Source organism: Taudactylus pleione, unplaced genomic scaffold, assembly GCF_031769625.1.
Source record: "Taudactylus pleione unplaced genomic scaffold, aTauple2 ptg000244l, whole genome shotgun sequence".
NCBI lineage: Eukaryota > Metazoa > Chordata > Amphibia > Anura > Myobatrachidae > Taudactylus > Taudactylus pleione.
This window is the reverse complement of record NW_028284646.1, coordinates 14,013,387-14,040,693: the sequence shown is the minus strand read 5'-3', so window position 1 is coordinate 14,040,693 and position 27,307 is coordinate 14,013,387. Positions and strand designations below refer to the sequence as shown.

General features: G+C 43.4%; 1 protein-coding gene across 1 annotated transcript; it reads left to right on the top strand.

Moving 5' to 3' along the window:
* Positions 1-1,638: 1,638 nt before the first annotated feature.
* Positions 1,639-26,960, top strand: LOC148516699 (matrix metalloproteinase-23-like). The gene is made up of 8 exons (XM_088479774.1): positions 1,639-1,758; positions 1,957-2,072; positions 2,454-2,590; positions 8,834-9,001; positions 10,329-10,493; positions 16,294-16,389; positions 16,526-16,643; positions 26,768-26,960. Exons 1-8 carry the CDS (start codon positions 1,642-1,644, stop codon positions 26,958-26,960), a joined length of 1,110 nt encoding a protein of 369 aa, XP_088335900.1. The 5' UTR covers positions 1,639-1,641.
* Positions 26,961-27,307: the final 347 nt, after the last annotated feature.

Genomic DNA, 27,307 nt, shown 5'->3' with positions numbered 1-27,307 from the left:
CGAGTGATAAAACTTGTTGTGTATGATAAATGGTGCTCCAGCCAATCAGCTCCCAACTGTCATTTTTCAAGCCGATGATAGTTGGGAGCTCATTGGCTGGAGCACCATTATCAAATACTCGTCGTGAATGATAAAACTCGCTGATAAATGAGGCCCTGAAGGTGGGTACACACCTAGCATATATATCTGTAAATCGAGTGATCTGCAGATATATATGTAGATGATGGTCGTTCATATACACTGAATGACCATTATCTTCCAGGTAGCCGCGGGCCCGTCTCCCTCCCTGCGGCTGCCGCTGCGTGTGTACGGGCTGTGCAACAGAGCCAACGCGATATGTCTGTGAACGACATCGTTCACAGTCATATCACTGGTTATGTTTATTAAAAGCAGATTGCAACAATATTACATAAATATAAAAATTATATAATACATATATACATTGCACATTACTTCAAATATCCTCACACGTCACCTCACACCCTACCCCCCTATTAGACCCACACAATAACAAATGAAACCCACCGCACTCCCACCCCACACTCTCTCCCTCTCAGACTCCTAACCTAACCTAGCCCTTAAATAGCGGAAACTTAAGTACAGCCATCTAGATGTATGTAAAGCATATGCTGACATATCACTGGTACACACTGGCCGACGGGCACCAAATATATTGGTTGATCAATTGATCGGCCAAAATATCTGTCAGTGTGTACCCAGCTTACGTTTTAAAACTGACAAGACGACTACAGTCAAGTTTTATAGTGGAAGATGAGTTGTGTAGTCTTGATATACTGTAACTTATACCTACACTCGCATCATACCTTTAAAATTATATAATATAATTATGTTGCAGGGATGTCGCAGATACCAGTAGACAACATCCACCACTTTTTAATGAAATTATTGTTGTCCTGGTCTAAATAGTGACTACAATATTGATGTATTTCAATAAATATGTAAGTAATAAATGAATGTTAAGTCCAGTTTTTGGTGTTTTCTTGCATTATTCCTAAGCAGTTTTAGGCATGAATGTCCATTCTTTAATATTTATTTATTGTCTATGACTTTTACCATTAAATGGCTTATTGCAAATGTTGATTTTATTATGCAGTCATTTTTTGGTGGTAAAAGGGTAAAATGTTATTTTATACTTGTGTTAACACATATCGACATTGTACTGAAAAAAAAGAACAAAAAATATCATTCATTTGTCTGCTCCTAGTATTCGAATGGGATAAACTAAGGGAGGGAGGGTGTTAAATCTAACATATGGTTAAAAAGGTCATATTGGAGTCTAAGACAAAGAGAGAGTTGTTCATCTCTCCACGTTTCCACTAACAAAACACACATGATCCCCGCGTCCCGGCTTTGCTCTAACACTTTTCTCTTTCCCGCTGAACTATGCATATCTGCTGTAGTTTTAGATTGTCTTATTCTTTTATCTATATTTCCTTCCTCTTCCTTCACACACATCCTAATTCCATCCAGCTTTAGGCTATTTGTTTGATCTCCCATATTTGCTCCACACTTACTCTGGTGCCTGAAATTGCTGGGATTTGATAATACTGTGCTGATTCTGTCATGCTTTGGGAAAGGAGAGTGACTGGCATTCCTGAGACTGCTTAATATATACCCAGGATGAGCTGGGTGCTGGTGGATGGTGCCTATGGCATGACTGTGTACGTTTTCACTGGTGTTACTCTCCTACTTAGTTTTGGAGTTTGGAACCAGCAAGAATCTATACTTCAGACAAAGGTGAGTAGCAGCATGTACTGTACTCTGCCATATATTACAGGAGTAAAGGATAATTGTGATAATTGAGTGTGGAACCTTTTAGTGATATTAAAGCATAAGCTTATATTTAAGGTGCAGTACTTATAAACTTTCTTCTATGTGGATCATGTTATAGCAATAAAACTATGGTACATATGATTTGTGGGATTTCTTCTCTAGCTGCAGAGTGATGGTGCAGCTTGCGGTGTAACATTCCCCTCTCACAGTAGGAGATGGAAGCGATATACCATAAACCCACTGGGCTACAAATGGGATCATTTAAACCTGACATACAGGTGAGTCTATAAGGATCTTGCAGTATCTGTAAACCGTGTAGTCTATAAAATTAATACTGGGATATTCATAACATGTAGTTATGACATAAATACTTATGGAGCCATGGTTAGGTTGGTTTTCCCTTTAAAAATATTTCCACTTTAAATATTGCGAAACCTCTGTACTTGCCGCCACTCGCAGGCTACTACATTGTGTGATATGCATTCATTTGGGTGCAGCACATACAAATATTATATGGAGAAGGGTAAGCTTGGTTACCTATAGGTAGGATAATATTTAGTACATTATCTAATATTGAAATACTATAAACAACAAATAAAATTGTTTCACCAAGAAGCCACGGCTGTAAATAGTTCTCAAAAAGTGACTGTTTATTACAGGATTGTCCAATATCCCAACACGCTAAATAGAGGGGACACAGAGAGGGCCTTAGAGATCGCCTTCAACATGTGGAGCAATGTATCCGCTCTTACCTTTCAGCGAGTCCTTCCCAAACAGAAGCCTGATCTAAGTATTGGTAAGTGTCTTTAAGGATAAGAACCATGTTACCCGGTTAGTAAAACAAGCAATGTAATTAACTTTAGGTTTATTATCATCTTTGAAATTGAGTGGTACTTGACTAGAGAGATGGGAGGTGAGCTAGGTGTAAAATGGATATCCCCAGTGCTGTAACTATAGGCCCCTGGAGCAAATTCTGAACCCTACTACTAATATCACACACGTCCCCTCGTCTAACCCTCTTAATCTTAAACGTCCTGTTCCTTCTTCCTTGTGTGAGCCACCAGTGCAACCTGTTTACCAGATATAGAAGATTCTGTATTACTACATTTTTTATGACAACATTGTATGGTCATGCATACGTGCACGCAGGGGGGGTTCTGAGTACCCAGAAAACACCCCCTTCCCCGCCCACCGATCAGTAAGTGTAGTGCGGTCCGCACTACACAGTAACAAGCACGCCGGTGCCGGGTAGTACACTCGTACTACCCGGCGGTGTGTGTTTGTTTTAGCAGCCAATGAGAGTCAGTCACCTCTCATTGGCTGCTGCGCCCACTGCCGGAGCCGGCCTGGAACTCACCCATGAGCACCACCTTCCGGCTCCCGCAGTTGGTGATGGGGGAGACGTCATGACGTCTCTCCCATAGTGCAGAGCGGGCCAGGAGGACGGTGGAGCGGACAGCAGAAGGCGCAGGGATTCAGGTAAGTTGTTTTTTGTTGTGTCTTTGTCCTATATATGTAAGGGGCACTGCATAGGGGGGACTACTACTGGGTTCACTATATAAGGGGCACTACTGGGGATACTGCATGAGGGGGGGCACTGTATAAGGGGTGCTACTAGGGGGATGGTGGTCTTTAATAAATCATGCTGGCTGTATTTATTTGCCTGCTGCATTTATATTTATTAGTGATATAGGTGTGTGTGTCTGTCTGTGTGTGTCTGTGTCAGTCAGTGTGTGTGTACCCCGTCATAGGCTGAATGGTATGTTTTACTGTAGTGGTCCTAAATCCTGCGTAAGCTGTATCTCTCCCTCTCCTCTCCTCTGCCCGACACCCCACTTACATAAACAAATGTACCTGGGTGCCCTCCCGGGAATGAAGTCACTCCAAATATACTGCAGAAATTAGGGCGTCACTCCATGGATTCAGCATAGACACAATTGCTGAATCCGTGGAGTGCCGCCCTAATTGCCGCAGTGTGTATGTATATTTATTTTTTATTTTATTTTTGTGGCAAGATATTGGTTCGATAACCAAGCATTTGGAAACCCCCCCTTTCAAAATCCTGCGTTTTCCTCTGTCATGTCATTGCACAGTGCTCTAATTTATAAAGTCTACTATCACTGCTAATAGACTGTTCTGGTGCTTTCAAATGGTAACCTGGGCTCTGAAACATACCTCCCAACCATCCTGAATTCAACACCATTTGAGGGCATTGTCCCACAATTAGTATTTTCATCATGACTCATGGAGGGCGATTCAGTTCAATGCGATGTCGAATAGTTCCCCGGCGGGAGCTCCCAGAGCTATTTAATTCAGCCAGCTGTTAAGTCAGAGAATGCCGGTTCTCATGACTTAACCTGGGTGTTTAGTCGCAAGAACCGGCATTCTCCTTCTAGTGCCAGCCGCGCAGCTGTTAGCGCCGCGCTAAGCTGGAAAACAGCCGCACGGCCGGCACTTTTTTCCATTTGTCCTCGCACCCCCAGGGGGTGTGAGAAGAAATCTTTTAGCCCGTCTAAACATCGCGTTGAATTGAAGCTGCAGGAGCTCCCTCCCGGGGCTATTCGACATCACATTGAATTGAATTGCCCCCATGGGGTGTGGTATGATATGTTGACATGGTCAAAATGTCAGAGTCGACATAACATTTTATAAATATTTAAACCTAACCCTTAACCTAAAAATAACATTAAAATGTACTGTCTACATTTTAACTGTCGACATGTGAAATGGCAACATAATGAGTATGTCGACATTTAGAGCATGCCAACATATGTAGATGATGTCGACATTTTACATGTTGACGTTTTGACAGTGTCAAAATTCTGACTGTCAACATTCAAATCATGTTGACATTCTAAATGGATACCGACTTATGGGTAGTTGGGATAAGCCAAAGTTGTTTTAGAAGGAAGGAATGCAGGTTGGGGCTGCCTAGCATTATATTGGTCATGAACACAATTTTCAATGACCTCCAAGCATCCTGTGGGACTATACTTGTTTCCTGATTCAGACTTTCAATCATGCTGCGGCTTAGGGGTACTGAGTGCAACCGATGTTTCAGACACTGTACGGGACATGTGCAGTACATATTCTGCTAATGCGCCGATTGGCAACCATTGGCGTTGTACACAAACCATTGAGTCTGCATACACCTCTGCACCAGGCACTGAGTTAGTCCCCACCTACATCCCAACCATTACAATTTTGGTGGACATTGCTGCTTACATTTCCAAAATTGTATGCCCAGACAGATGTTTTCAGTGTCAAATCCAGAAAAAATATGATAGATAGGTCACCATAGTCGGTGGGGGTTAGGGTAAGGATGGAGGGGTTGTGGCCATGTGTATGAGGGTATGTGGCCACACACCTGCTGTGAATATTGGATATGCCTTGGCACCACTAGCGGGTGTAGAGTCCTTGACAACCCATTGCATTGCTGGATGAAACTTGTCACAGTTCAATACAGAATACTTGACTGCACTGTCCTGTATATGCCTAAAGCTGATAGATAGATAAATAGGTAGAATGTTGTAGAAAAAGAGATAAAATACATTTGGTGCAAAAAGAAAAGGCATTCCATTTGACCCTGGGAATACTGGTACAGTATCACAATGTTATGCAGCTCACAGAGAATCCCAAGTGACCGCCATACAGCACAGAGAGCATCCCAGTGACCGCCTGTCAGCTTCCAGCCTAGGATTGTCCGTTACTCACCTCAGCGCCGTCTTCCCCTGACTTCTCGCGCGGTCAGACGTCTGGTGCAGCGGCGAGTGGCGCGGTGAGGATTATGCCTTAGGTGTGCTTGTCTTCCAGTTGCTGCTCTGTGATTTGGTTACCGAGGTTGCCATCATGGGTGCAGCCATGACAATATTCATCACCTGACTGACTCTCTGTCCAATGGTAGCATGATCTTTGTCAGCTGACACTGCCTTCCAATGGACTTCTACCTGGGTATTTAACAGGCTCTGGACAACAGAAAGTTGCCTGTACAACGTCGTTACAACTAGTGTTTGCTTGCCGTCACTACGTTACAGGTTCCCTTGTTGTTCTACTCTCAAGTCTATTCTAAGTTCCTCCTGTGCCAGCGGTGCGTCTTGCCCGTGTACTCAGTACATCCTGCGAGTACCATCACAGCGATATCCTCCTGTGCCAGCGGTGCATCTGTAACACCTTACCCGCGTACTCAGTACATGCTGCGAGTACAATCACAGCGATATCCTCCTGTGTCAGCGGTGCATCTGAAACACCTTGCCCGCGGACTCAGTACATCCTGCGAGTACAATCACAGCGGCATCCCCCTGTGCCAGTGGTGCACCTAAACACCTAGCCCACGTATCAGTACAGTCTTCGAGTGCAACTACCGTGTATACCTCCTGTGCCAGTGGCCATCTGATACCTTGCCTGTATACTCAATACCTACATCCTTGTACAGTGACCTCGCTAGTGCTTCTTTCTGAAGTACAACCCTCCTGGGCTTCATCGGTGTTCTAATCTCCATTTCCCACATGTATCGGATACCTGATCAAAGGGCCGTGACCTGCCTGCTGGGTGCAGCTTAAACCCATATCCCGCTTGGAGGGGTCACTGGTGAACACCTCCCAGCAGCTTAGACTCCACACCTTTGGTCGGGTCTCGCCAACATCCGATACCTGTGGATGAGGAGGTCATACATCCTGGCCCCTCGCTTCCGATTCCTTCCACAATCCCGGGCCTCAGCTTTCAGCTCCTTAGTAGGAGATCCTCCTGAGTCATTCGTGACACCACCATATAGTAGAAAAACCCTGCATGATGAACCGAAGATTTAAAATTTGTATGTTTTTTTTTTTTTTGGTCCATAAAACCCACCTCCCAGTCTTCAGTAATCTACTGACAGAGCTTCATGGCCAAGGTTAGCCTCTTTACAATGCTGCAGGTCTGCCAACATTTCTTAACCCATTACTTGTTCCCTAAAAAAGGTTTTCTTATATTACTCTGAAAATGACATTATTTTTCATTTTATTCTAACCTAAACTCTTCTTTTTTTTAACCTCTAGAACAGAGGTTCCCAAACTCGGTCCTCAAGGCACCGTAACAGTCCAGTTTTTAAGGATAACCATACTTGGGCACAGTTAATTAATACCTCAGTATTTTTATTTAACCTTCTGCGCTCAACCATGGATATTGTTAAAAACTGGACTGTTAGGGTGTCTTGAGGACCAAGTTTGGGAACCTTTGCTCTAGTAATTTAACGCTTACCTTTGTACCATTTCAGGTTATTCTCTGGACTTCAATTCCTTTACATTTCAATAAAAAGTGTGAATTTTGTGGCCAGTAGTGTAAATATTGAAGTAAACAAAATGTGACTAATACACACACATACATCTATGTCAAATTTGAAACAAAAACGTATGGAGTGCATTTTTTTCCTATGCCATAACCTTACTTAACATTGTGAAATAGATGAGCGCATGTCACAATCACAGCTGATATGTCCAGGTCTAGACTGACAGTCATGTTTGGGGCTCAGGGCCTGATTCAGAGACGGACGCTCTGACCAGAGCGCTCGCTCTGAATCAGGGCCTTCCTACCTAAAAATGGAGCGGCCTCCTGGCCGCTCGCATAGCTGTGGGTGACCACCCACAGCTTATGCGAGCGACCAAAAAGATGGTCGCGATGGTCAAGACCATCGCGACCATCGGGCTTGTGACGAGACCCTGCGGTAGGGTCTCGCTGCCGCAAGCCCAGGAGTGCTTTTGGCTCTATCAGAGCCAAAAGCACTCCCACTGACATCACTAGTGATGTCAGTGGGGCTGGCTCCACACGTCTGGGCAGCAATGCCCCCGGCACGCTCACCAAAGGGGGCATACTGTCAGTCACCATCGACAGCAATCCCCCTTTGGTGCGAGACCCATGCGGGTCTCGCGCATGCGCACGACGGAGCTCCCTCCGTCATGCGCATGCGCATTAGGGCACCATCAACCCGCTTGCGAGCGCTCAGCACTCGCGAGCGGGTCTGAATTAGGCCCTCAGTGTGAAGCTGAGGCTCTTACAGTCTCCAGTCACAATTAGCTGCAACATGCTAACATTCAGCTCTCACAGCCTGTCAGACTCACACGCACTGACTGTCTTCACTGGCTCTCCCTGTTTTCCCCGCTCTGGAAAGACCTTTGGAAAGAACAGGTTGCCATCGGTTTACTTTCCTGTGCTGTTGATCTCCAGAGTGGGCCAGCCTCTGATTCCTAGCTCCTGTTCTGTTTAGTGGCCAGATTCGGGAGAACATTTACTGCATCAGGATAAGGTGTAAATATCTGCTCCAACTGTACCAAAAAATATAGGGGGGGGGTCATGTGCCCCCTCATCTCACAGAACCTTCCACTGGTGATCTTGACTCTGCACCCCCACACTCCTTAGGCTAAGTAAATGATAAGACTAAATTGCTGACAATATTCTCAGTAACACCACATACAGAGCATGGAGGACAACTGGGCAAATCAACTCACTTATTCCTACCATTTCTGAGCAATCTAGAAATTCAGGAAAGATAACATATTAGGTTAAAGTATAATTACATCAATAATTAAAAATCTAATTTTAGGGTCAAATGTTCTAAGAAAAACCTAGTTCAGAAAGGCTACTTGTCTGAGGTCTAGCGTTTAGGGATAGGCTATCCTGCAGGTTCTCTAACATCTTGTACGTGTCTGCTGATGCACTGCTCACTGCTGCATTAGCCCGCTGGGATTTTATTGTCATTGGACAACAGGTTGTCAAGAGTGAGAGGGCTCCATCAGTGTCTGCTGCCCTTTACTTGCATAATCTATTTGCTCCAGACGACCTGACGCTACCTTATTTCTTTGCATCTGTTTTCGCAAACACATGAAGAAGGCTTACAACTATATTAACATATAATAAAACTATTAACTATAACAGCCTTCAAGTCTCACATAATCAGCAGACTCCTCAATGGATAGCCATGTCCAGTGGGACTAGCACTATGTAGACTTTGACCATTTGTTAAATTACGTAATATTACATTAATCCAATTTACACCTTTACATTACAGGATTTTACTCCTTTAATCACAGTGACTGTTGGGGCTCCCCTTTGCACCCCTGTTTTGATGGTTTGAATGGAGAACTAGCTCATGCTTTTCTGCCACCAAGAGGAGAGATTCACTTTGATAACCATGAGTTTTGGATACTTGGGCCTTCACGATTCAGCTGGAGACAAGGTAATCACTACTCTTTTATTTTGTTTTTTGTACCAGTGGCACAGTCTACAATCCTTACCACATTGCTAAACATTATTTGCCCCCATTTATGCAAGGAACTGAGGCCCTGATTTAGACCCACTCGCGAGCGGTTGTCCGCTCGCAAGTGGGTCGATGGTCTGCACTGCGCATGCGCACGACGGAGGGAGCTTCGTCGTGCGCATGCGCGAGACGCGACGAGCGAAGGACTTTCCTTCGCTCGTAGTGTCTGATCAAAGGGGGCGTGCTGTCGATGTTGATTGACAGCACGCCCCCTTTGGTAGGCGTGCCGGGGGCGTGCCTGCCAGACGGAGGCGTTCCCAAGGGAACGCCTACCGTCAGAAGCCGGCCCCACTGACATCACTGATAGAGCCAAAATCACTCCTGGCCTTGCGGTTGAGAAACTCAACTGCAGGCTTCTGCTCGCAGTGGCGATGGTCGCGATGGTCAAGACCATCGCGACCATCATCCTGCACGCTCGTATATGCTGTGGGTGGTGACCCACAGCTATACGAGCGTCCAGGAGGACACTCCATATTAATGGAGGTGGGCCCTGATTCAGAGCGAGCGCTCTGGTCAGAGCGTCCGGCTCTGAATCAGGGCCTGAGGGTCTCATTTAATTAGGAGTACCATGTTCATGTGTGTTAATTCTATATTTGACAGAAATACTAAAGGGGGAATGTTATTTATAAGAACATATACTCAAAGATATATTTTTTTATAAAACATTATTTATTTTGTCTATTATAAATGACTAAAATAAAACAGGTGTATTATACACTTTTGTGAATATTTTCTATTATATGCTACATTTTAACAACTATAATACACACTTTTTCCACAAGATGCAACTAAATGTTAGGTCTAATACACACAAAAACATGCTGTGGCGGTCTTTCCTCCATGTCATGGTGGTATCTCTTTTCTTGTAGACTTTCCCTCTGTGCAACAGTCTCTTTCACCATTTGCAGACAGTCTGTCCTCTATTGCGTCTCTCCTCCACATGGTAGCTGAGAAGGTGGTGTGATACAAAGTTTAAAGTCCTTTAAATCATTTTAGTGCATGCATTCTATACAATGGAAATTGCATTATGACATTAATTAAACCATGCCCGCTTTTACACATTGGAATATGAAGAGGCAGGTGCTAGTCCTAGAAAGAGAAGATGTCTCAGTTTTGCTCATCATTCAGCAGATTTACTGTCTCACTTTTGTATCTTCTCTGTTTTTAAATTTCCACTTTATGATTTAAAACATATCAATGTATCATCTAATTTCCCTATTCAGCTCACCCTTCTCCTTCCCTACAGGGGTGTGGTACAATGATTTGGTCCAGGTAGCGGCACATGAAATTGGTCATGCACTTGGGTTGTGGCACTCTAGTGATGTCTCTGCACTCATGCATCCTAATGCTACACATACACGGACACGTCACTTGGCACAAGATGATATTTTGGCCATACAGCATCTTTACGGTAACTATTAAGCTTTGCATTACTTATCTGCTACACATTTTTACTAACCCTATCTCTGCGCATTATTATTATTTGTTACAAAGTTAGTTTTATTAAAATTACCTATTGTTTGAACCTGAATGGTTTCTATAGGGTGTCAGTAGAATGTGAAATGAAGGTTAGTCCACACAAAGACTCCTTAACCAGGCTAGCAGGGTTATTGGTAGCAGTGGTAACACAAAGGGTTAACAGCAGTACAGCGGTGATGTACAGGGTTAACAGCGGTATAAATTAATATGCTATGGCAGTGGTATACAGCAGGTAATACAGGTCTCTAGCAGGAGCTATGACACACAAGGGTTGCACATGTGCACTACAGTAAAAGGTCGGAGGTCACACCTCCAGCTGTCTACGGGTCCTAGTGCCCAGAATGCAGAGGAGAAGGAGACAAGGCCGGAGCGCACCCCTCTCCAACAATTTTATTGAAATCAATTTTACATTTGATGTTTCCTTATTTCCTACCCTGTTCACTTGCGATTGACATCACCTTGTAAGCAGGCTGCACATTGTCAGTATTTATGTTAATGCACCCATCCTTTAGGAAAAGATTAGAGAATGTAGCAGTGTGGGAAGACCACATAAGTAGAAAACTGCACCGTTTGAAGATGATGAAGTGGTTTAATCTATCTAGTACAACATATCTCATTTGTACAGTAAGTATGCCATAGCTGGTGTGACTTGTTGTGGGTGGGCTATCCCTCAATAGGGTCATGCAGGCAAACATTAGATCACAAATAAGGGGCCCAGGTTCAGTTGGACGCATGTTGTACTAATGTAACTATAAAATGCACCACAAATAAAGGACCTTGCAGAGCTGGGGAAATCTTAAGATGCGTCCAGCTCTGCAAGGTTAGTGTGTGCCCAAGTTTTATGCCAGGAGAGAACATTGGTATATTTGACAGGTTAATGTAGCTTTGCAGTGGAAGTAGTAGATGCTAAAGTTACAGTACATAATCCAGACAAAATATAGTACATTAATGAAGTATTATATACATAAAACAGTCTGTGTCTCCAAAGATTAATAAAAAGCTGCATTTGCCATTTAAAATACAGGTGCAATACAACATTAAAGTAATGACTAAGTTAAATTAAATACAAACATCCAATGTCTTCCCCTAAAAAAACAAAACAAAAAAATAGGAATTTGCTTTACTGCTACCGAACAATTGCAAATATGTTACAAATAATGCAAAAAGATGGCAGCAGCCAAACTTATACAGTAAAAGAATCATTGGGAGGGATCAAGGCACATTCAGCCAATCAGAAGCTGCTGCTGATTGTCATCATCATCAGTGGATATTTCTCACCAGGGGGGGGGGGTTATTGTTTACACCTCGTGACAGCTTTGTTGTGGTCTGCAGGGACAACTTTGCTTGAACCCTCTTACACAGGGATAGATACGTCAGAATATTTTGTATGTGTGCATATAAATTAAAAACACAATTTCCGCCAACAAAATTAGTTTATGATGAACGTTACATCAACCCCTAAGTGTTCATATGTCTAACAGCACACCCATATCATGGACTGTACTGTACAATAGGCTACGTGAGTGCACTCCTCTGCACAGTGGAGGTTATTTATGAAGTACAAAACATCCAAACAATAGTGTAAAAAAAGGTTTAATGTAGGGGGCCCTTGTCTGGGGGGTATTCATCTTTGGTAATAGGGGCAATTCCCAGGGGGATATAAAAGAGAGTATAGGAGCCCTATAAAATAGAGTAGTCACCTAAGCGCACAGAGAAATACAGATAATTAAAATACCACACTTCAATAATAAAAACACAGTCTAGGATAGTCACTATTGTCACTGAGTTGAAACGTCCAGGAAGAATGAAATTAAATTCTTGTCCTGTCAAATTTCACAGTCTTAGATAGTCAGTATTCCCACTACAGGGGAACGTCCAGAGTGACACAAAAAAACTTGATTAGTAAGATTTCTCCAAAATATATGGTTAGTTCCACTATAAAAAAGGAAGATGAGGTTTTCTTCAAATTATTTGCCAAGAGTTCTTCACACTCCCATTTCATGTAAATTCATGTAAAAAAACAGGGAGAAAAGGACCACCATAGTGCATTATCATTTAATAATTTGAATAAATGTAAACAGCTTTAGGATAAAAATAAATCCACCATAACAATGATAAAATTCAAGGTGTACCATAAGATGCGGGTGTAAAAAGAATACACCTAAAATTGCTTGGATAACACTTCCTGGGAACAGGAGTCCGTGGAACTTCAGCAACCAGTGGTGTCTCTAAGTAGTCCCCACTTCTCGGATCCAAGCCTTGTGGTAAAAGTACCAACGCGTTTCAACTTTAAATTGAGTATTTTTCAAGGTGTCTTCCCAGGGGGATGCTTATCTTATTTTGTAGTAATGTGAGGTTGTAAGTTCCACCATAGAAATGTCTTTATGTGGGCTGATAAAAATAATTACATTTTTGTGTCCACAATAAAAAAGGCAGTAAAGAAATACTTTTCTTGAGATGAATATCTTTACAGTATTTACACAGGTCCAGTACAGCTGAGGCCCCTAAGACCTTATATATACAGTAACATTTTGAGTTGAGTTGGAATTAGAGGGAGCTAGTTAGGCTCAGATTATGTAGCGTACTGTGTCACTAAATAAGTTCCTAACTACACTTTTAATTGACCTTTAAATTCCAAAGTATTAATATAGTGTGAGGTATTAGTAAGTGGAATCCCCAAGACTACTCCCAATGCACACGGGCCCCCTCCTCTCTAAAGTAGCGGCTGATTGGCGCCCCCCCATTTTTTAAACAGGGACATAAGATCTGCACCTGAAAAAGGGCCATGGCCTCATGGGGAAGGGCTTGGGAAGAGATAGGGGAGGCCAGGAGATGCTGGGGATAAAATAATAGACAGCTACACGTGTGAATGATAATAAACAGGAAAATTGACAGGCCCAAACATGCCCCCTGCCCTGCGGTGCCCTGTGGTCGCACTACTACGGCCCTGCAAAGTACAGTAAGGTTTTGATCACACAAATGCGGCCCAAGCAGACCAGCATCTAAGTGTATATATGCCTGATAGGAGGCATATATATTTTATGCACCTAATATAAAGCAGGTGCAATTACACACTGCTGACGATGACCAGGAATAAACCAGTAGCATATAGTTAGGAGCGCAGAGAGTACAGATTACCCGAGTCTGGGCGTCTTCACGGCAGCATTTACCATGGTAATGTATACAACACAGGGGCATAGGCACAGCCCTTACAGGCAGTGGTGGATCGAGACTTTACTTTTAGGGGGGGTGGTTTAAGAATTAATACTGACTCCTCCCCTCTCTATTCATTACAAAAGCTCCCCCCAGCTCTACATGTGCAGCAGATCCTCCCCCCCAACCCCACTGATATACTCCACATAGACAGACTGACACAGGCTTGCCTACCCTCCCGATTTGGCCGGGAGCCTCCCGAATATCAGGTGCCGCTCACGGCCCCCCGGAAAGGCAGGCCACCGACCCTCCAGACCCCTTCCCCAGTGTAAACTAGAAACCCCCGTAGCGGGGTACGGTGACACAATTCGCTCTGAATTGCGTCATCGTGGCCCCCCCCCCTGCTTCACAATGCCGTTATTTTCGGCATTGTGATGAGGGGGCGGGTTCATGATCACGTGGTCAAGCCCCCGACCCTGCCCCCAATGCTTCATCATGATAAGTAGCAATTCATGTACACATACCTGTTTCCTGAAGCAAAGCGGTATATCCAGGTCCTGCAATCCGGTCTTCTCTTCTTCTCTGCATATTCGGGGGCTTCATTCTCCTGCACATGCGCTGGCGTCTGTGCGGGACATCATGACTCATTATGGCAGCGGCAGGGGAAGGTACGGGGGGCCACGGGCAGAGGATGAAGGGGACCCGGCTAATGCATATGCCGGATCATCTTAGAGGCTGCAGGGGAAGGAACAGGAGGGGGGCACGGGGGCAACGGGCAGTCTGGATGGAGGACCCGTTATATGCATATGCCGGGTCACCTTACAATAGTGGGGGAGGCACTGGGTCAGCGTATCGGGGGCAGCCACAAACCAGCACTGCAGGAGGTGACCATATACCCTGGGCACCTCTGATTGGCTGCTGGCAGAAAAGGGGGTGGAGCCAATAGGGAGAATGCAGGAAGACAGCTTCTCTTCTCCCTAACAGCACTGCTAACGACATCCTGAGATGGCGGAGGAACGTAAAGCTGAGCTTTCCGTTTCTTTATGACTTGCACTCACCATACAATAGTATGGTGATGCGATACATACAGGAGCAGGTACACCGCTGGAGAAGTAATAAGCTTTTCCAGAGGAATCCTGCTCTATGAATAGCACAAAGCAGAGAAGTGCCCTGTTTTCAGCCAAACAGGACACTTCACTGCTTCATGAATAGACCCCACAGTGTCACATAACAGACCATTGCGCTGGTGCTGCGCCACGGCTGCCTGTGCGACTGCACTGTTGACAGGCAGCAGCAACAGAAGCTAAGCCCGGCTGGCTGACACTAGCCGTGTCATTAAGTGGTCAGGGTTTTTAGGCATCAGGGCTATGTGTACGGTGGACGATCGCCCTTATTGCCCCCCCCCCTGGATCCGCCAGTGCTTACAGCCATGTTCCCCCATCACCCAGGCCCAGCCAAAGTCTCAGGAGCCCTGCATATACTGGTGTACAGATCTTGAGATCAGTACAGATCCACATATGTGCAAACTGTATTTCTTCTGAATGATAGCAGTAGAATGCCCATTGTACTTCATCTGCATCAGCCCCATCTAACTCTTTAGATTTATCATAGATTGTTGGGATGGGCTGCTTATACAGTATAGGCTGGATGCATATTAATTTATGACCTTAAAACCCTATAATGGCTTTTATTAGCATTTGAACTAATTAATATGAACTTAAAGGAAGATGTATCACTAAAACCAGTCTATATGGCAAATTACAGTGTTGTCTCCTTAACTCAGAAAAGCCATCTGGGGATATGGTGAGGGGGAATATAATTCAAATACTTTGCAGTGTTTTGATAATAGAATGTGGTTAACCTTAAAATATGTTGTCTAATGCCTACATTTGCCAACCTTTAGAAATTGTCTAATGCCTATATTTGCCAACCTCTAGGAATTGTCTAATGCCTACATTTGCCAACCTCTAGGTATTGTCTAATGCCTACATTTGCCAACCTCTAGGAATAGTCTAATGCCTACATTTGCCAACCTCTAGGAATAGTCTAATGCCTACATTTGCCAACCTCTAGGAATTGTCTAATGCCTACATTTGCCAACCTCTAGGAATTGTCTAATGCCTACAATTGCCAACCTCTAGGCATTGTCTAATGCCTACATTTGCCAACCTCTAGGAATTGTCTAATGCCTACAATTGCCAACCTCTAGGCATTGTCTAATGCCTACATTTGCCAACCTCTAGGTATTAGACATAACAAGGGCTCCACAATTTTGAAAGAAAAATGTTGGATACCTCCAAGACACTGAGATTTCTCAGACTATATAGCTGTAACCTCTTACTTTCATGGGTACAATCCAACGCACAAAAGAAGATTATTAGTACATGACAACCTGCTACTTAGAGTATGAATAGAGCGGAAGACTTTCAGTGCCTTTAATGGAAGGTAATTGCCATTTGGTTTCTGTATACAATAAATGATCCAGTTGTAATTTTCAAATACATGTATAATATGAAAACTAATCTAACCATAAACATATTTTCCTAACACAAATATTGCTATAATTACTGTATTCGCAGGCTGTGCAGCTTCGAAGTACAACTGTGGGTCACTAATGGTAAAGAACAACTGTGGTTTACAAAGTCCATGCGACCACAAGTGTAATGGCTGTAAGGGTGAGGCGATATTCTGGAGATATGTGATAGCATGTAGTGCCACCTGCACAAAAGTAATCTAAAAATGAAATTGTATGGTGCTGGGTTTAGTGTCACATTCTCCACACTAATACTTCTATTCTTGTCCATTCCGAAGTTCCTGAGCGAGGACCCACATCACACATAGTCAAAGTGAGAACGCGTTATGCTTCCAAGGGTCAGTATGTCACCTTCAACTGTACACATGTAGCATTCCGACCGCGCCAGAAAGTCAGGTAAGGATTTCATGGATAAAACTCATTGTAACATAATAGGAGCAGGTGTTTTGAATTTAGTAAAGGTCAATACACCCAAAAATGACATAAGAATAAAAAATCAGTATAAATAAATTTTGTGACATTAAGAATAGTAATGAAGAGGTTAAGATAATGTATAAAATGACATAAAAATACATATAGTACATGCTGATGTGTCCAAAATTATTGGTTACCAAACCGCAAAAAATTTGCTGTAAATAAGGTTCAATAGTATTCAATAGTATTACACAGTTCCCTTAAGCATAAGCTAGAACAGTAAAAAGTTGTTGTATGAGTATTAAAGAGATCAAAGTTTGTCAGTTTACCATCGTTAGAATACTTATAATACAACATGACAGCTCTTAATTAAACAATTTCATCATCCTACACTAACAACAACAATAGATTGCTAAAGCCTCTGCTAAGTGTGCCATGTGCTTGCCTGCAGGACACAATTTGCCAGCCAGCCCCTGGATGTCACATTGTAAATAACTGAACTTAAGGAGGACCTTCATTTTAAATTGGATAATCTCTACTGGTATCTTTTGGTTGTGTGAAGCATGCAGTAATTGTTCCTACAATAAAAAACAAAGGCCCTCATTCAGAGCCGTTCGCTATTTGCGGTCGTTCGTTTAAAAACAAGGGGTGGCTATTCAAATGATCCGTACGCACATTGCAGTCTGTTCACACCTCTAAGTCTGAACGAACGAGCAAAACATACGCTCGTTTATTTGTTAAAAACGCCCCCTGGCCGCTCGCACCATACGTCATGTCCGCTATTTATTAGATTAATCGAGTACATCGACCAGCGTATGAACTGCTCGCTATTCTTGTGGTTGGTGTTTGCTACCACAAATTTGCGAGCAGTTCTGGCTCTAAAATAACCCAGTGACGTGGTCATTGACGCTGCTGTTTTAAATATACACACCCATAAAACGCCCGTTTTGACCTTTAAGCACGCCTGCGTTTGAATCTCCACTCCCCATTTTCAAGCACCTTCCCCTGTTACCACCCACATACGCCTCATTCTGTCACTCAAAATAGCAGGCACTTGCTATATAGCGTACAAACGATTTTCGGCCGCACTGACTGGTTCGCGCATGCGTACTAAAAAGCGTACGCATGCGCAGATGTGCAAACATCACTCGGAACGAGCGTACTGCCGCTAACGAGCGGCTCTGAATGAGGGCCAAAATTCGGACCCAAATTCTCTCTCAAATTACTGTATTATCTCTCAGCTTCCTGAGATGCTTCCTACATACAGTACGCTTTCTTCTCTTACACAACCTATTGAACCCTCTTCAGTCAGGCTTTCATTCCCAGCACTCCACAGACACTGCACAAATATTATGATGAACAATATGATCATTGCTTAATCTAAAGGCCATTACACACTTTTAAGTCTCCTTGATCTCTCTGCTGCTTTTGACACTGTTAACCACTCTCTTCTCATACAAATACTACAGGTCTTCACGTCACTGTCTCATCCCATATCTCATCCTACTCATCATTCCTCTATTCATTGTTTTTTTCTCGCTTCATTTAACAGTTGAAGTAACACAAGGTTCAGTTCTAGGTCTTCTGCTCTTCTTTATCGTTACCACTTCTCTTGGAAGATTAATAAGCTTCTTTGTATTTCAGTATCATCTCTATTCAGATGATACCCAAATCTACCTATCCTCTCCGGATCTCTCACCATTTGTGTTGACCCGCATTACTGATTGTTTTTCTACAACTTAATCTTGGATATCGTCTCACCACTTCAAACTCAGGACCTGATTCAGACCTGCTCGCCAGCAAGCGATCGCTCATTGCTGGCGATGTTCGCTAATGTGCGCATGCGTATACTTCGCAGTGCGCGTGCGCAAACTAGTACGAGCGGTCGGGATGCGCTTGCTCGCCCTGCAAAGACAGCCCAGTGGAATGAGTGACAGGAGATATTTGTGGGTGGTAACAGGAGCAGGGCAGTAGTAACGGGGGAGTGGAGTTGCAAACGCAGGCGTGCCAGAGCGTTTCCACGCCGTTTCAAAGGCGTGCATAATTAACAGGCAGTGTCATAGTATACGTCACCTGGTTGAATTATACACTGAAGTGCTCGCAGTGCTTGCGGTAGGGTACACTCAACCGCAAGCGCTGTGGTCAGATCCGATGGGACCCGATGTACAGATGTTTGTATATATTTCCTGGAGATGGCGTTTGCTAGTGGGCGGCTAAAAACAGGCTGGTGGGCGTCTGTAAACACAAAGTGATTGCACGCCAAGACATAGTAGGCGTGCTTATGCCTTGCCGTGCGAGCGCCTGCCTTGACGTCACTTAGCTGAATTTCCATACCCCGGGGTGCGAGCGGCCGCATCTAGCGAGTGGGTCTGAATCAGGCCCTCAATCTTTTAAAAACTGAGCTAATATTCCCACCATCCAACAGACGGTTCATAGCTGATATCTTTATTTCTCTTGACAACACAACAATAAATCCTACACCTCAAGCTCACTGCTAGATGTTATACTTGGTTGAGAGCTGTACTTTGCTCCACACATACAGTCTGTATCTACAACATGTTACAAACATCTAGAATATGCCCATATCTCACACTGGATAGTCTAATGCTTTCATCACTCCTTTTCTCCTGCATTGACTATTACAAAAGACTCCTTACTGGTCTTCTCCTAACCAGACTTTTATCCCTACCACCTATTTTGAATGCAGCAGCTACTGTAGACTAACTATCCCTTACAAAATATTATTCTACTTCTGCTCTGTTAGTCCTTACATTGGTTGCCTCTATATTATCGAATCCAATATTAAATACTTCTACATTGCAGATCCGAGTGCTGTGTCTGAAGATGCAGCATCGGATCACCGGTCTCGATGGTTGCAGCATCGGCTATCTGACTAAACATTAGGCTACTCAGATTGGCCGTCTCATTTGTGCTGCTGAGGCCAGTACATCTGCGTTGGATGATGCAGACACTGGGCTCAGCACTCCCAGAAAAGGAGGGACGACATACCTCCATTTACAGGAATGCTGAATCATGCTCAATGTGCAGAATTTAGGGCCTGATTCAGACCCACTCGCGAGCGGCTGTCCGCTCGCAAGTGGGTCGATGTTATGCACTGAGCATGCGCACGACGGAGGGAGCTCCGTCGTGCGCATGCGCCAGACGCGACGAGCGAAGGAAAGTCCTTCGCTCGTTGTGTCCGATCAAAGGGGGCGTGCTGTCAATGTTGATTGACAGCACGCCCCCTTTGGTGGGCGTGCCGGGGGCGTGCCTCCCTGACGGGGGCGTTCCCACGGGAACGCCTCCCGTCAGAAGCCGGCCCACTGACATCACTAGTGATGTCAGTGGGAGTGATTTTGGCTCTGATAGAGCCAAAATCACTCCGGAGCTTGCGGTTGAAAACCTCAACCGCAGGCTCCGGCTCGCAATTTCGATGGTCGCGATGGTCTCGACCATCGCGGCCATCACAAAGCACGCTCGTATAGCCTGTGGGTGGTGACCCACAGCTATACGAGCGTCCAGGAGGACGCTCCATGAAAATGGAGCCCGGCCCTCATTCAGAGCGTGCGCTCTGCTCAGAGCGTACGGCTCTGAATGAGGGCCTTAGTCTGTAATAGACAGCAGGTAATTTGGGGAAAACCACAGATTGCTGTTTTAGAGTTCTTGTAGATATTAATATAGTTTGGTAAAGATATGACAGTTTAAATCCATATAGATAATTTTGTTAGGTGTGGTATTATAGCATAGATGCACCACAGGGGGGTCATCCTCCTGTTCTGTATTCAAATGAATGCAATTGACAACTTGCTTTCAAGTGAACTTGAATTAAATTTTTTAAGTCATTGCTTTATTCATAAATGTGATTATGAGTACAAACCTCCTGCAGATGTGTGAACTGATCTTAATTGATTTATTGAGGCTGGGGGCTGATTTATCAGTTGCCAATATGTGTGTTAAAAGTGTATAAAATGGCCTTTGGAGCTCAGAAAGTGTGTATTCTCTTGACCCCTTTGACTGCATTACATTTGACATCTGAAGAACTTTCTATATGCTGCATATGTCCACTACCTTCAATTGTCTTTTATAATGACATTATATTTGGAGCTATTAAACATTTTCTTGGAACAAGAGACCTGCATCTGCTAGTGTCATGTGACTACCAGATGAGAGCCACAAGCTTATCCATTCTCCCATTGTCCTGTATCTCCGATCTCATCTTCTGCTAGTTATCAAGTGCAGCTCTACTCATAATAAGCAGCCAGTGAGGAATTAGCCATCACCAACCAGAAGGTGTTACAGCAGCGAGACCACACATATACGGTCTAGGATCCTGGTTGTGGCAGTGACTTAACATCCTACAATGCAGTAGGAGAAGTCAGTAACAGGCATGTGAATCCCAATTCCCCAGGAGTGGCGAAGTAAGCCCACTTGGGTTGCTCAGGAAGACCTACCCCAATATATAACAGTTAGCAGAGTTAGCCAGTCCAGTTACATACTGTTTATTAGTGTTATAATAGAGGGATAATCCTAATTGGCTTTTTGTTGACCAGTTTGTGAAAATAAAATTACTGAAGTGATGAGTAATTCCAGCATGGAAGAAAGCACAGGATGACTAAGTACTGTGGATTATCCAAAGCAAATCTTGAAACCCTCTGCTTAAGTAGAGACATTAATATCCCCTGTCTAATGACAAGAGGCGAGCTGGATAAGGCGCTGTTAAAGTGGTATGATCAACATTGATCAGAGGGACCTGTAAGAAATTCTCAACAGCGTGAACTGTCTGGGAGATTTGGCTCAATTCCCTATTGATGGTGGGGCTGCTTTTCTAAAGATGCAGCAGAAGATCACAGGGGACATGGTTTATCCAGGAGAGCAAATGTCTAGCATAGAGAGATGGGGCAATATGAATGTGCCAGTTCAACAGTCATCTCTTAGGACAGTACAAACAGATGAACTCCCCTATTTTGTTCATAGTCCTAAGTACTCAATGATGTTTCTAGCTGTCCCTGCAATCGTCAGAGACCATCACAGCCCCAGCTGGATAGGGATTGTGATAACTATGGAAAAAATTGGGCACCCAAGGATGAACCATCCCACAGCTCCAGCATCCCAGACTTGTGCCTTTAATCCAAGTCTGGTGACCCAAGACTGACCATTAGAAATTAGCCCACTAGCACTGTTCCCTCTCCAGTCATCACAAGAAAGTGTGGCAGTGATGGGATTAACTAAGCAGCAGGATTCACCCTCAAGTCCAAGTGGGATCCCTACAGGGAGATGGACTGAAAAACACAGGGGACTTAATTGCTGTAGTGAACCATCACCTTGTGATTCCTGCCACAGTAATCACCATGGCCAATGGACTAGAACAAGTAGTTCTCTTAGTGAGGGTACATCTTGATTGGAGAAGCTGGCAAGGAGGCCTGAGACATGACAATCATGGAAGGCATCCCAGCAAATATGGTCCTAGTTAATAATCTCCTGGTAAATAATCTTGTTTCAGGGATGTGAGCGGAGTTATATTCATCACGAGTCAAGCTAACAGACTGCAGCCTTCAGAATGTCAGCCAGCATCATCACCCAGCCCAGAGGAAAAGACCACAGCTGCTACAAAACTGGCATCACAGGCAACAATTGCATCAATCAGCCCAGTTGGAAAAGACCACAGCTGATAGAAGTGCCTATCTTCTCAGCATAACTTTTGTCTTTGGCCACACTACATTTTTTTGCAACACTGGGATGTTTTTCCAGGTTGTTGAATCTTTTGGGGTTACCCTGGGATGCTCCTGTCCCTAACAGTATGCCAGCTCCAGCAGTCAGTAGTGACAACCTAATTGAAATCCCTTTGACTGACCCCATCCTTAATGTCCCTAGTAACTTCAACAAATAACCCCCTCTAGAGTGCTCCAGCATTGTAGAGAGTGATGGTCAAATGAAAGCATTCAGGGAAGCTCAGCTTTGTTCCATCTATTAAAAACATAATGTACCAAGCTCGCAGCATACGTTCAGAGATGGGGCTGTGGAGTGTGACCTGTCAGGAAGAGTTAATGTACAAGGTAGTAATAAAATTACAAGGGACTAGAACAGTCAGGGAGTATGTTGGTTGCTCATAAAACCCCTTTGTTTAGTCATCTGGGGCTGGACCTAGCACTAAAGCACCTGACAAAAAATCTTATTCTGTACTGTAATGTCAGTTGATGTCTAGACCTTTTGTAAGTCATGTGATATGTGTCAGCAGCTTGGGTGCCTGGGTGATCATGCTCCCCCAGGTCCTCACTAATAGTTGGGGAACTTTTGCAACGTGTGGCAATAGGTCCCCGACTTGTGCCCAGTAGATGGGGAAGACATCCATCCTCATTACAGAGGATTACACCACACATATCCATAGGCTGGTATTTTGTCCATAACTGTGGAAAAAGTACAGTAGTGGGGACAATAGATGACCCATATGGCAAGGCAAGCCCACCGGGGTATGGTTTGTCAGAGAAGAATTGGAGAGCAGATCTGACAGATTACTGTCAGAAGTACAGTACCTGGGGCATGGAGTGGAGGGAGTCAGTAGTAGGTTCAAACCATCAAAGATAAATAGGTTTCCCAAGTTAGTTGACTGGACACCTGCTTGTAAGTTGCCATTCCAGTAATTAAAGGGAGCTCTGGTAACATCTCTAATGCAAATGGTGCAAATTTATTACCAGGATTTTGTGGCAAGAACTGATGTGTCACGTGCTATGCAGGAGCACCCTGTAACCTATTTGAGAAATTGTTTGGATTGTGAAAAAACTTCAGTCCTATTTATGCTGCCTATGGGAAAGATTTCTGGACTGCACACCCTAAATATATATATAATGGGAGGTGCTACCTGATGAGACAAATTGCAGGCACAAAAACAGACAAATCTCAGGTGCACAACTCCAAATTATTAATAATATATAAATGCAATAAAATTTTGCAATCAATAGAGGTTTTTAGCATAATCTTGGCCAAGGTTATGGGCCTACCCACCATATCCAGGTAACCTCTGTAGGGTAGGTCCCTAACATACTACGATTCAAATCCAGAGCGCAGGATACCCCCAAACTAGCCCAGCTAAGCCGCCCCAGGGCACCGCCATAGTAAGAAAAGTGCAGTGTGAAAGAGATAGTTAGGAGTAGCTACTGCTGCATATAAAGAATGAAAATAAAAAGTGAGGTACATATATAATAAACAAACAGTGAAGGGTTAAAATGTGTTATAAAAGAAAAATGTGTTATAATGTGGTGCCCTGAAACAGATCAACCAAAGGCAATCCAGGGGGACCCACGCCCCAAAAATGAACCAAAGTTGCACTACAGTATATAAAACTTGTAGGACTTACCTAGAATTGTGCCTATTACTAGTGTGCATATTCATCACAAGACTCGATGGCTTTTAAACCAATAAGGTAGGGTGCTAATCCAGACTGAGGGCGTCACCTTTCCCTCAGGTGTGCAATAAAGCACATTAAATGGAGTATATGGGAAAGATTTCTGGACTGCACACCCTAAATATATATATAATAGGAGGTGCTACCTTTATATGCAGCAGTAGCTGCTCCTAACTATCTCTTTCACACTGCACTTTTCTTACTATGGCGGTGCCCTGGGGCGGCTTAGCTGGGCTAGTTTGGGGGTATCCTGCGCTCTGGATTTGAATCGTAGTATGTTAGGGACCTACCCTACAGAGGTTACCTGGATATGGTGGGTAGGCCCATAACCTTGGCCAAGATTATGCTGAAGACCTCTACTGATTGCAAAATTTTATTGCATTTATATATTATTAATAATTTGGAGTTGTGCACCTGAGATTTGTCTGTTTTTGTGCCTATTTATGCTGCCGACAGTTCATCATGATAACTGACCAATCCCTTTCCAGAGGCTGCTACACACCTTGGGAAAATTGACAGACTGCTGTGGTGGAGCCTTGGACTTTTTGATTTGCACATTCTTTACAAATGAGGAAATGCCTACTGCAATATGAATGAACTTTTCAGCAGTCTTTCTCTTCCTTGTGCACCCAATCACAAAAGACTACAAGACAAGGAGCCAAAGCATGGGGACATGGCCTGCTGGTAATCGCATGGACAGTAGGGAAGTGTGACCAAGTATACAAACCAAGGGGCTACGATGGCCACAACACCACGTAAAAAGTTAATAGCAGGCAAAGGGATTGGGAACAACTTAGAACAGCTGCTGTGACAGTAATAGTGCAGCAGTTGCATTACAGATATTTGTCATACTACTGTGACTCAGACTACCAGTCCTGTGTACCATAAGAGGCATAAAGATATTATATGCACAATTACAAAATATTAAGTGTATTATTACACAGCCCTTATTTTGAGGGTTAAGTGGCTGATATTGACTAATTGATGATCTCAGTATCCCTGCAAGCTTATAGTGGGATATCACATACAGGAAAGTACAGAGATACCATTTCTAAGGCTGCACAATATTATCGTATACCAATACAATCTCTATTACCCATACATTTCACTATGAATATAAGATGTTTTTTTTAAAAAGGAGGTTTCATAATAAAAGGATATATATATATAAACTAAAGTGCCAAAAGTCATGGGATAGATGCCTAGTATCGTGTAGGATCCCCAGTAGCTCGGCAAAGTGCAGCAAATCAACGTGGCATCGATTCCATAAGTGGACGGAAGACCTCTGGAGAGATGTTGACCCGTGCCATCTGGATAGCTTCCCACAGCTCCCTGATGCTCCATTTATGCTAATGCTAGTATCAGACACTGAAATCATGCTTGATGCCTCTTTATGTGCTACCATCGACACATCATTGAACTTGCACCAACCCCATGCTAGGTGCAATTATCCATCAGAGTATGGCCTCCAGTGTAAGTGATTTATTGTTTCAGTCCGCACCCACTTCAGCAACCTGCCACAACACAATATGTGAGTGCTGAGCTTCAATTTGATTAGCCTCACCTAAAACTAGCAAAGAACTGTAAACGAAATATTGACTTGTAGTATATGTCCTGACAGGTTATGCATTTCCTATATCCTGAGAGGTAATGCAGTTCCTATGTCCTGACAGGTAATGTATTTCCTATGTCCTGACATGTAATGTATTTCCTATATCCTGACAGGTAATGCATTTCATATGTACTGCATGTAATGCATTTCATATGTACTGCATGTAATGCATTTCATATGTACTGCATTTCATATGTCCTGACATGTAATGTATTTATATGTCCTGACAGGTAATGTATTTTATATGTCCTGACAGGTAATGTATTTCATATGTCCTGACAGGTTATGCATTTGCTATGTCCTGACAGGTTATGCATTTCCTATATCCTGACAGGTTGTGCATTTCCTATATCCTGACAGGTAATGCATTTCATATGTACTGACATGTAATGTATTTTATATGTCCTGACATGTAATGTATGTCATATGTCCTGACAGGTAATGTATTTCACATGTCCTGACAGGTAATGTATTTCACATGTCCTTACAAGTTATGAATTTCATATGTCCTGACATGTAATGCATTTCATATGTCCTGACAGGTTATGAATTTCATATGTCCTGACAGGTTATGCATTTCCTATATCCTGAGAGGTAATGCAGTTCCTATGTCCTGACAGGTAATGCATTTCCTATGTCCTGACAGGTAATGCATTTCCTATGTCCTGACAGGTAATGCATTTCATATGTCCTGACAGGTTATGCATTTTATATGTCCTGACATGTAATGCATTTCTTATATCCTGACAGGTAATGCATTTCATATGTACTGCATGTAATGCATTTAATATGTCCTGACATGTAATGTATTTCACATGTCCTTACAAGTTATGAATTTCACATGTCCTGACATGTAATGCATTTCATATGTCCTGACATGTAATGCATTTCATATGTCCTGACATGTAATGCATTTCATATGTCCTGACATGTAATGCATTTCATATGTCCTGACCGGTTATGCATTTCATATGTCTTGACAAAGTGATTGCCTAATCACTTTAACCTATAATTATAATAATCTGACAATATTGAAAGGCTCTGACATTATACCTCACTTTATTTAACTTTTTCCCACTTCCTTTCCTTCTGTAGTTGGTATAAGGATGGGTCCCGCCTTATATCCTCGGCAGCAGTTTGGATGGACAATTTGGTTGTTTTAACTGGGAAGTCCTCAGCAAGTCTGCTTCTTCAAGCTCAAGAAATGACCCAGGGACGTTACACATGTGTGATTCGCCAGGGAAGAATGACATTGGGGGGAAGGTCATGGAATCTACGTGTCATATAACATTTGTAGGAAAATTAATAAAAAAGGGATTAATTATTGTACTGTGACATAACTTATTTGGTAGTAAATACAACTATGTTTCTTTTCATTTGCAAAAAATGTGAGTTGCTCCAGACATACCAACTATTATCCAGACCCAGCCATTAAGCCAGCTCAACTGTAACTTTGCTCTTTCCGTTTTCATTGGACAAATTGAGTCTCTATTCAATATTAATATATATCTAGGGCTACATATTAGGTGACTATTATACACAGGCCCGTCAAGAGCCGCGCCAGGCCCCGGTAAAAAAAAAGGGGGCATGGCCTAATCGTGGGAGGCATGGCCATGCCCCCTTATGCGCGCTGGT

What these genes read in the sequence shown, in the direction of transcription:
- LOC148516699 (XM_088479774.1), top strand. Translation starts at nt 1,642, where the DNA reads ATGAGCTGGGTGCTGGTGGATGGTGCCTATGGCATGACTGTGTACGTT. An exon ending in GAAGCCTGATCTAAGTATTG is followed by an intron (nt 2,591 to 8,833) that starts GTAAGTGTCTTT and finishes TTTACATTACAG; the next exon opens with GATTTTACTCCTTTAATCAC. An exon ending in GGCCATACAGCATCTTTACG is followed by an intron (nt 10,494 to 16,293) that starts GTAACTATTAAG and finishes CTGTATTCGCAG; the next exon opens with GCTGTGCAGCTTCGAAGTAC.